Source organism: Neomonachus schauinslandi, chromosome 1, assembly GCF_002201575.2.
Source record: "Neomonachus schauinslandi chromosome 1, ASM220157v2, whole genome shotgun sequence".
Classification (NCBI taxonomy): Eukaryota; Metazoa; Chordata; class Mammalia; order Carnivora; family Phocidae; genus Neomonachus; species Neomonachus schauinslandi.
In genome coordinates, this window is record NC_058403.1 from 211234032 (window position 1) to 211245178 (window position 11147).

The 11147-nt window shown below is 49.7% G+C and overlaps 1 protein-coding gene across 1 annotated transcript in view; it reads left to right on the forward strand.

Annotated features, from left to right (window-relative positions):
• Positions 1-6466: 6466 nt before the first annotated feature.
• Positions 6467-11147, forward strand: part of MYDGF (myeloid derived growth factor) — a 12908-nt gene continuing 8227 nt past the window's right edge. Inside the window, exons 1-2 of the mRNA XM_021705138.1 lie at positions 6467-7107; positions 8175-8225. Of these exons, the coding sequence (XP_021560813.1) occupies positions 6637-7107; positions 8175-8225 (522 nt within the window). The 5' untranslated portion in view covers positions 6467-6636. The remainder of the gene's footprint in view (positions 7108-8174; positions 8226-11147) is intronic.

Below are 11147 nucleotides of genomic sequence, written 5' to 3' on the forward strand. Positions count from 1 at the left end.
GGGAGGTGCCCCTCTCCTCATCAGACGGGTCCCAGGGAGGACCGCCCCGGGGTCCTGATGCCCCTGTTTGTCCCCCAGGGACCCAGCCCAGGGTGTCCCGCACGGCCCGGTCCGCCCGCAGGCTTCCTCAGGGCAACAGCAGCTGCCAGGGTGCACATCCTTCTGGCCCGTTACTCTGCCCCGGATGCCTTCACTTATTATTGGTATCTGTGCTTGACCAGAGGCTTGACTCCGTGGTTCAGGAATCCAAGGAGGGCAGGCCATTCCCCTTTTCCCGTTGTCCCAGCAGCTGAGACCTAGGGAGAGCAGAGGCTGCCTGAGCAGATGGCGCTCTGGTAACTTAAGTCCCTAACAGCAGGATGGCCTCTCCTGGCACCTTCACCCTCCCCATACTTGGGGAAGTCCCACTTTTATTTTTAATGGCTTAACAAGTAAAACGGCAGTGCGAAAGGATACATAGAGAAAAGACGCCTTCCCTCCAGAGATGCGATCACTTCCCAGTCTCTTTTTTTTTTTTAATTTTATTATGTTAGTCACCATACAATACATCATTAATTTTTTTTTTTAAGATCTTATTTATTTGACAGAGACACAGCGAGAGAGGGAACACAAGCAGGTGGAGCAGGAGAGGGAGAAGCAGGCTCCCCGCCAAGCAGGGAGCCCATTGTGGGGTTCGATCCCAGGCCCCAGGGATCATGACCCGAGCCGAAGGCAGACGCTTAATGACTGAGCCACCCAGGCGCCCCCTACATCATTAGTTTTTGATGTGGTGATCCACGATCCGATCCATTGTTTTCATATAACACCCAGTGCTCCATGCAGTACGTGCCCTCCTAAATACCCATCACCGGGCTAACCAATCCCCCCTCCCCTCTAAAACCCTGTTTGTTTCTCAGAGTCCATAGTCTCTCATGGTTCATCTCTCCCTCTGATTTCCCCCCCCTTTTCATTTTTCCCTTCCTTCTCCTAATGTCCTCCATGTTATTCCTTATGTTCCACAAATAAGTGAAACCATATAATTGACTTTCTCTGCTTGACTTATTTCACTTAGCATAATCTCCTCTAGTCCCAACCATGCTGATGTATAAAAGTTGGGTATTCATCTTTTCTGATGGCTGAGTAATATTCCATTGTAAATATGAACCACATCTTCTTTATCCATTCGTCTGTTGAAGGGCATCTCTGCTCTTTCCACAGTTTGGCTATTATGAACATTGCCGCTCTGAACATTGGGGTGCATATGGCCCTTCTTTTCACTACATCTGTGTCTTTGGGGTAAATACCCAGGAGTACAATTGCTGGGTCATAGGGTAGCTCTATTTTTAATTTTTTGAGGCACCTCCACACTGTTTTCCAAAGTGGCTGTACCAACTTGCATTCCCACCAACAGGGTAAGACGGTTCCCCTTTCTCCACAACCTCTCCAACATTTGTTTCTTTCCCTGTCCATTTTTGCCATTCTAACTCGTGTAAGGTGGTATCTCAATGTGGTTTTGATTTGAATTTCCCTGACGGCTAATGATGATGAACATTTTTTCATGTGTCTGTCAGCCATTTATATGTCTTCTTCAGAGAAGTGTCTGTTCATGTCTTCTGCCCATTTTTTGACTTGATTATTTGTTTTTTGGGTGTTGAGTTTGAGAAGTTCTTTATAGATCTTGGATACCAGCCCTTTATCTGTAGTGTCATTTGCAAATATCTTCTCCCATTCTGTGGCCAGTCTCTATCTTTAACACCTGAATTCTATTCCTCCCTCTGTGCCAGAATTTATTTTGCCAGGCACCTATCAAGGGATAACCAGTTTTTCTGGGCTTTTTTGTTTAAATCAGTATAAACTAGGGGTCAGTGGACTTACTCCATAAAAGGCCAAAGAGTAAATATTTTAGGCATTGTGGGCCAGACAGCCTTGGGTGCAACTACTCCACTCTGCCCTTCTAGTTCAAAAGCAGCCACGGATGATACGTAAAAGAGTGTTTGGCTGGGTGCCAATAAAACTTTATTTACAAAACCAAACAGCCCGCCAGATTTAGCCCACAGGCTGTAATTGACCAACCGCCAGTGTAAGTGATAACTGCAACAAATAGTCTTGCACATATTTTGGGCATATGTTTGAGTTTATAGGGTAAGTTCCTAGAATTATCAAAAGGCATACTCGTTTTTAGTTTCACGGAGTATTGCCAGATTGCCTTCCAAAGAGAACCACCTCCATGTAAACTGCTCCAAGAAGGGTGAAGTGTGCCTGTTTCCCCATTCCTCCACCAGTACTACCTGCTATCAAATATTTTTATGTTTGCCAATCTTAGGGGTGAAACACGGCATCTCGCTGTAAGTTGAACTCACATTTCTTTTAGGTGTGGGAATGTTTTCACTTTTTTTTTTTTTTTTTTTAAGATTTTATTTATTTATTTGACAGAGAGAGACACAGCGAGAGAGGGAATACAAGCAGGGGGAGTGGGAGAGGGAGAAGTAGACTCCCCGCTGAGCAGGGAGCCCGATGTGGGGCTCGATCCCAGGACCCTGGGATCATGACCTGAGCCGAAGGCAGACGCTTAACGACTGAGCCACCCAGGCGCCCTGTTTTCACGTTTTAAGACACTTGTTGACTAGTAATCATTGGCCCACCTTTCTTTTGATCTATGGACCTCACTGATTTGTGGACTTTCTTTACATTTGAAGGAAATCAGTCTCTTGTCATCCATATTGCAAACTGAATGATGTTGTCAATCTCAACGTGTTTTATGGGTACGAAGCTCAGTCAATGAATGTTTAAATTTAAAATCCCAGTCTTGAGAATAAGATGTCTTTCACTTAAACCTCTGTGAAATAAAGTGGAGGAAGGGACTGGTCACAAGTCACAGAAGGACAGAAACTGATGGCAGAGGGCACTGGGCTTGCTCCAGGAGCCTTGTCAGCTGGAAACCTGCATTTGTCTCCAAGCAGGAACTCTTCCTCAGAACCTTCTACTCCTGTCTCACTCAGTCAGTACTCAGATTATCATGAAACAGCATCCATTGGCCTAACTTCAGTCAGTCACATTCCTACCCGACAATGAGGCCCGGAAATAGAAGTGGGGTGCCAACAGAAAGGAGGGTGGATGATGGGCAGCTACAAAAGGACAAGTGTCTGTTGGCAGAAGGTCAAGGTCTCAGAGGTGGCAGGTAGAGGCATTTGTCTCTTCCAGGCTGTTATGTGGGCCACTTTTCTCCACCACTGGTGGGGAATCCGATCCGTCAGTGGGGGGTCCCCAGCACTGTTTGAGGCTGCCTGTGCATATGCTTGCTGGCTTTCCTGTTGGAAAAGCTCATCTCTTCCCTAATTGGCAAGAACCCATATCCGATGGACATAAAAGCCTGTGTCATATTGGATGCAGAGACTTCCTGGTTTGTCATTGGTCCATCAAACATGTTTATGATATTTTAACACAAACAAACAAACAAAAACTATGAACACCTAGGAAATTGCAAAACTAGTACAGATCCCATGGACCCTTCACCCAGCTTACACCTTACCTAACCATAGTACATTGTCCACATCAGGAAACTGACCTGAGTGCAATGCAATTAACAAGACTCTATACCTTATATGGATTTTATCAGCCTCTACATGTGCTCCTGGGTGAGTGTGTGTGTCTATTTCATTTTGTCGCCTGTACAGATTCCGGTAACCAACACTACAGTCGTAATACAGAACTGTTTATTCTCAAGAAAGGAGTTCCTCCGTGCAATCCTGTTATATCCACACCCATCCCACGTATGGTGTCCTGAACAGAGAGAGAGAGTTGTCCATTGATATTTGTGTCACCAAATGGTTTCCTTAAGGACTGCTAGATTTCATGTCATGATTAAAAAGCAAGATCTTTGGAATGAGGGTTTTGTTTTGTTTTGTTTTGTTTTTACTTTTAATCTCTCCAGTATGATTTTTTTTAAGCAAGAAGGAAAAACAAGAGAGATTTGGGCTCAGTCTTTCTGAAAAGAAAACATGCACACACAAACCTCCCTGTCTTCAGTGGGAGACTCAAACAGCTCACAATTGAAATATCCCGTTAGCAACAGCGCTTGGCCACTAATTGAATCCTTCAGAGTGATGGACTGAAGGTCAAACGCAGCAGGTGAGGTAATGGGAAAGACATCAACAGGACCATGCTGTGTGAAACACGGAATAAGACTGTGATCATCCAGTTTATGGAGCCAATTTCTAATGGGCCCAGAGCAGGCAGTTGCAAGGAGAAAGAAATTTCTTAATGTGAGCAGATATCCCAATTTAAGACAGGCTGCCCATACTAGAGGGGCATCAATTTTGGAGTTAGGGTTATCTGTGGAGCTGTCAGCCTGCTGGAGGACCCTCCTGACCTCCCTGAAATTGACCTTCATCCTCTGTATCTGAGGGGGTTAGAGTGATTTGAGGCCCTGACAGGTTTTTTGATAGAGCCCAGCTTAAGGGTTACCTATTCCATTTTCTTTCTGGATTCTGTTCTTTCAAGTCAGGAGGGACTAGGAAAACAAGCTTAATTCTGGACACTCCAGACCTCGCCATTGGTGTTTTCTTGAAAATTTAAGCAATTTGTGACCCAAAAAAGGGGTGGGGGGTGGGGGGAAACCTTGTGTTAATTCTTATTTGTAGAAATGTCGCCTGCATTTCCTCAGTTAACTTTCCTGACTACGCCCTGAGGTAGGGATTATTTTCTTTTTAGTTTATTTTTAAATAATTTTATGGGCGCCTGGGTGGCTCAGTCGGTTAAGCGACTGCCTTCGGCTCAGGTCATGATCCTGGAGTCCCGGGATCGAGTCCCTGGATCGAGTCCCGCATCGGGCTCCCTGCTCAGCGGGGGGTCTGCTTCTCCCTCTGACCCTCCTCCCTCTCATGCTCTCTGTCTCTCATTCTCTCTGTCTCAAATAAAAAAAAAATAATAATAATAATAATTTTAGGCTGACAGAAAAGCTGCAGAAATAGTAGAGTTCCTGGAGACCCTTCACCCAGCTTCCCCTAATGTTCACATCACCATGTAACCATGGTTGAATCGGGATAATGAAGCCAGGAAATGAGCATCAATACAGTCCTATTATCTAATAGGTAGAGGTCATTTTTTCCCGTCCAGGATTGTTACTTACTGAACATGTCCTTCCAAAATTCGGATGTTGAAAGCTAACGCCCACGGTGATGGGAAGTATGGGGAGGTGGGGTCTTTGGGAGGGTATTAGGTCATGAGGGTGGACCTCCCATGAACCCGATGAATGCCTTAGGAGAGAGGCCCCAGAGGGCTCCCTGCCCCTTCCGCCCTGCGAGGACAGTGGGAATATGAGCATAGGGCCGCCTGTGGCCCAGGAGGCGGGCCTCATCAGACACCAAATGTGCCTCACCTTGATCTTGAACTTCCAGCCTCCAGAACTGTGAGAAATAAACGTGTGTTTGTTTATAAGCTGCGGGGTCTGCGGTATTCTTGTTACAACAGGCTGAACTAGGACAAGGAGCCCATCCAGGATCCCACATTGTGTTTTGTTGCCTTGGCCTCCTCCTCCTGTGACGGATGGTGCCTCAGCCTTTGTCTTTCACGATGTCTGTGAAGAGGACTGCCCTGTTATCTGGTGGGACGTCCCTCAGCTTGGGATTTTGTAGGATATTTGCTTATAATAATTAGATTGAAGTCATGCACTTGGGGCAGGAAGTCGAGAGGCGCCACTGAAAATATCCTTCCCGGTTGTTGACGTCTCATTGGTGACATTAACTTTGATCATTGGGCTAAAGAGGGTGTCTTCACTCTAAAAGTACTATTTTTCCCTTTATAACTAGTAAGTATCTTGGGGGGAAATACTTTGAGACTAGGGAAATATCCTGTTGTTCATCATACTCCCCCGCGTCCCCCGGCCAATTTTTAGATCTGTTAACCTTAAAAAATAAAACTGCCAGTTATTTTACCAGTAAAAATAGGTCTATTCAGGAGTAGCAGAGAACTGCAACCCAGGACAAGCAAGCTACCGCAACAACCAGAGGCAAATCTGCAGAACAAAGGAGAGAACTACTCGTACAGAAGAAAGAGCAAGTTGCAACGGACGGTTATAAACAAAAGTCCACTGTCTCAGTTCCAGGTGTGGCGGCTTCTCGTTGGCTTGGCTGTGGAGGTCTCTCGTTGGCTGGGCTTTGACTTTCTCTCATTGGCTGGGCTTTGGCTTTCTCTCATTGGCTGGACTGTGGCTCTCTCATTCGCTGAGCTGTAGCTGTGTCCCATTGGCTGGGTGGTGGCTGTCTCTCATTGGCTGGGCTGTGGCTGTGCCTCAATGGCTGGGCTGTAGCTTTGTCTCACTGACTGGGCTGTGGCTGTCTTTCATTGGCTGGGCTCTGGCTGTCTTTCATTAGCTGGCTGTAATTATCGTTCATTGGCTGGGCTGTGGCTATCTCTCATTGGCTGGGCTGTTGCCAGGGCAGGGGAAAACTTCCTTCCTCCTGCTAGGGCCGGGAAGTAGTGGCTAACATACTATGGACTGCAAGGTGCTGGACTTCCTATTGGGTCTGCAATTACCAGAAGTCATAGGGCGCAGAGCTTTACCTGCCGGCCTCTCCACTCCATTCTAAAAACGAGGGTTCCCCTTAATTTTCAGATCCATCCAGGGATCTTGGCTGCAACAACTGAGGTATTTGCCCAATGGTTATCGTCCATTTCCCTCATTCCAGACGGAATTTACTACACTTACTAACTGGAAGAGCTGTAGGGTTAGTCACAGGGTTAGGAATTGCAGCACGGATGGACTCCAGGACCACTCACCCCAGGGACTCACCCCGTAAGTCCAAGCCCCGCCCCAACATGGCGGCCCCAGGCGGGAGGAGGCGGGGCGCGTCAGGTCACGTGGCCGCGCCGCCGCCGACGTGGCCTCTAGCGGACGCCCCACGTGTCCCTCGCCGCGTCCCGTCGCCGCCCCAGCCCTGCGGACCCGATCCTAAGATGGCGGCGCCCAGCGAAAGGCGGAACGGCGGAGATCCGAGCCTGTGGGCTGTGTTGCTGCTGGCGGCCGTGGCGTTGAGGCCGGCGGAGGCGGTGTCCGAGCCCACGACTGTGGCGTTTGACGTGCGACCTGGCGGCGTCGTGCACTCTTTTTCCCAGAACGTGGGCCCGGGGGTGCGTATCGCCGCCGCCCCGGGGGCTGGAGCGGTGGCGCCGTTGGGGGCGGGTCCTGAGAAGGGGGCGCGGACGGTCGGGGGCGGGGACTGAGGAAGGGACTCGGGGGGGGTGCGGTCATCACTGAGGTGCGACTGAACTTATGGGAGCTCGGCGTCCTGGGGTCTGGGGACTTGGAGGGTTGGGTCGCCAGCCTCAGTCCCTGTTTCCTCTCACATGCCCAGCGTGCCCACGCAGCCCTCACTCCCAGACCAGGCGAGTCCCCGGCCATCGGAGGGCTGAGCCGCCCCAGAGGTGGGGAGAGAGGAGGCTAAGGGGTATTTCGCCTCCAGGCCCTGTAGAAGGTCAACTCCGCTGCAGCTCTGACGAGAGAGGAGGTGGACAGACTTTGCTCTTTTTCTCCATTGCACGAGGCCTTCCCTCTCTTTCATTGAGGTGTGAGGCAAGGCCCTCCTCACCCGGAGGTCAGCAAGCCGGGGTCCAGCCCAGGCCTGTCCCCAGCTTGTTGGAGAAGTCCTTCCCCTCCCATCTTTGATTTCCGTGTCTGTAACGGATGTCGATAGCTGCCATTTATTGAGTACTTCCTTATAGCCAGATATTGTGCCAAATGCTTGATTTGCTAGGACCATTTCACAGATGAGGAAAACAGGCTCAGAAAAAGCTTTCACTTGTCTAAGGCCCACAGCAGAGCGGAGATGGGTCTTCTGGTGTTCATGTCCTGCTTCCAAAGTCTATGTGCCTAGATGGGTGGGTGCTTGGAGGGTGTGGGACCTTCCCCCTTCCTGTTCTTCACACCCAGAAGCCACCTGAGTTGTTTGTCCTGACTCAGGAGCTCATTAGCAGGGGGGCAGGTAGGGGAGTTCTAGGTCGGTAGACACTGGGAGACCTTGTGAGGCTGGCCTCCAGGGACATCAGTCAGGAATCTTGCTCTGCTTCCTTCCCCTTAGTGCAGATGCTCAAAAGCTGGATCTTCTTGATTTTGGATCTCAGAGGACATCCTGAGACCCTCCACCATAAGCAATAAGGATCACCTCCTAACAAGCTTTTTTCCACCTTCCATTCTCCAGGACAAATACACTTGTGCATTCACCTACGCTTCTCAAGGAGGGACCAACGAGGTGAGTTGTTCAAAATTCCGCATAGTTTTGTATGGCAGTATCCACTGTCATGGAGAGATGCTCTCCAGGGAGCAGTGGAGTTGGGTCATACCTTAATTAACTTAAACTTATTGAACTGTTCTTGTCTCACCAATAAAAGATAATGCTCAAGGTAACTAGTGATGGTAGATTCCCCCCCTATAATTCCACAGAGGGAGCAAACGTTTGGATGGAAAGAGGCACGTGAGATAAGGATGTGCCGCACCTGTGAGCCTCTCTTAGGAGTATTTTATTTGCCTTCTGTGCTGCATGACAAATCATGACAAACGTAGCAGCTTAAAACAACACCCATTTATTATCTCACAATTCTGGAGGTCAGAAGCGCAGCTCAGGTGGGTATTTCATAAAGCCCAAATCAAGTTGTCAACTGGCAGGGCTCTTATCTACAGGCTCATTCAAGTTGTCGGTAGAATTCAGTTCCTTGCCGTGTAGGACTGAGGTCCCCATTTCTCGGTGGCTGTTTTCTCCAGCAGCTGGTGCAGAGAGGAAATAAGAGATCTGAAGCATAAGAAGAACGTGACTCACCATTGCTGGCTGTGAGGGGGGCACAGGGCAAGGAGCGCAGGTGGCTTCTCGGAGCTGAGGGCAGCCCCTGGCTTGTGGCAAGGCTTCTGTTTTACCACCACAAGAACTGAATGGAAGAGGACTCTGAACCTCAGACGGGTACAGTCTGCTGACACCTTGAGTCCAGTCTGTGAGATTCTGAGCAGAGGGCCTGCCGTGGCCAGTTTCTGCCTCGGGGACTGAGAGCTTATCAGTGGACAGTGCAGTTAAGCTGCTAAATTTGTGGTCATTTATCATGCAGGGTGGTGACTTGAAGGCCCCCCCCCCCCAAAGATATGTTCACATCCTAATTCCTGGCACCTGTGAATGTAACCTTATTTAGAAGAAAATATTTGCAGATGTAAGTTCAGGATTTTGCAATGAAGAGATCATCCTGGGTTATCCAGGTGGGCCCTAAATCCAGTGACAGCTCGTCTTAGAAGAGACACTCAGGAGAGATTTGATGGAAGAGGAGAAGACACACAGAGGAAAAGGCCATGTGAAGATGGAGGCAAAGATGGAGGGGTGTGGCCACAAGCCAAGGGGCATCTGGAGCCACTGGAAACCAGAAGAGGCAGGAAGGTTGCTACCCCACAGCCTTCGGAGGGAACCCAGCCCGGGGACACCTTGATTTCGACTTTTCGCCTCAAGAACCGGCAGAGAAGAAATGGTAGTGGTTGTAAGGTAGCAAGTTTGGGGTGGTTGGTTATGGCGGCCGCAGGCAGCAATGCCCACAGCAGCAGGCTAGCAGTGACGCACCATTACAGAGTGCTCCGAGAATAAAGGACTGGCATGGAGTGCTTTCTGCATACCACTGCTTGGTTTTATTGGGAGGGAGAGCTGCAGGTTTTCGGGAAGATGCACAGATTTTCTGCTCAACATGGTTAGAAAGAATAAAAGAAAAATGAAAAGGAAGAATCCAGCATCACTATAAAAATCAGTAAAAACTGTCTTTTTTTCCTTTTTTTTTTTGAGATTTTATCCATTTATTAGAGAGAGAGCATGAGCAGGGGGAGGGGCAGAGGGAGAAGCAAACCCCCTCATCTTCATTGACCTGACTGAAGATCTTTTTATCCCTAATTGTGCTTTCCTCCCCGACAACCAGTCTTTAGAAAATACTGCTCTTGCTCCAGAATAGTGTGTAGTACTGTGTCAACCAACCGCGTAGAGTCGTAGAGAGGGAGGCTGCTTGGGAGCCTCTCATGTGCCTGACACTCCCGGCAAGCCGGTTCTCAGCCCCTCTCTCCTCCCACTTGAGACAGTGCGTTGAAATGGGCAAGAGCAGATCTCTCTCCACCCTTGGCACCTCTAACGTCCGGGATTCGGGGCCGGGTCGTTCTCTGAGGGAGCCGTCCCAGGCACTGGGGCCTCGAGCAGCCTTCCTGGCCCCACCCACTCAGTGCCAGGAGCACCCCAGTCCCCAGTCGTGACTTCCAAAAACATCTCCAGACATTGCCCAGTGTTCCCTGAAGGACGGAATTATCCCTCGTTGGAAACCACTGGGCAAGAGTGATTTTTGTTATTCTAGATACGTCTTCTTTGCAAGTAAATGATTCCCAGTGACAGTATTTTAACAAAACGTAGCAAACAAACGGTAACCCCCGCCACCAGGACAGCAGGCGTCCTGCCATTGTCCACCCCTTCTTTTTTTTTTTTTTTTTAGATTTTATTTATTTATTTGAGAGAGAATGAGAGAGAGCACATGAGAGGGGGGAGGGTCAGAGGGAGAAGCAGGCTCCCTGCCGAGCAGGGAGCCCGATGCGGGACTCGATCCAGGGACTCCGGGATCATGACCTGAGCCGAAGGCAGTCGCCTAACCAACTGAGCCACCCAGGCGCCCTTGTCCACCCCTTCTTGCCACAGCTCCAGGCCTCGCTGCTTCTCCAGCTAGTCCTTCCACTATGGGATGAAGCCAAGTGGTGGAACGTTCCTCGTGATGGTGAGCCAAAGCCCATGAGTCCAGCCTACCCCCAGGCACCCAGAGCCAGTCCCAACGCACCCTCTTCCACGTGGCAGCCTTTTGGATGTGTGTAGACAGTTGATTTACAGGACAATGCACCGAAGTAGCACCTCTCCTGTGGTGGTTATCGGGTGCCCCACGCTGTGCTGAGCCACACACACATCTCATTTCTTCCTCTCCACAACCCCAGGAGGCCAAACTGCTCTGGTGTTACCCCATTTCACACTCGAGGACACGGAGGCCCGGGCTTGCCCAGCTGGGAAGTGACCAAGGTGCGCGGGGCACAGACCCCTAACCACTGCTCTGTGCTCCTGACCCAGTGTCACCAGCAGCTTGGAAGAGAGCACATGCGCCCTGTCCTCCCCCCCCCCCCCCCCCCC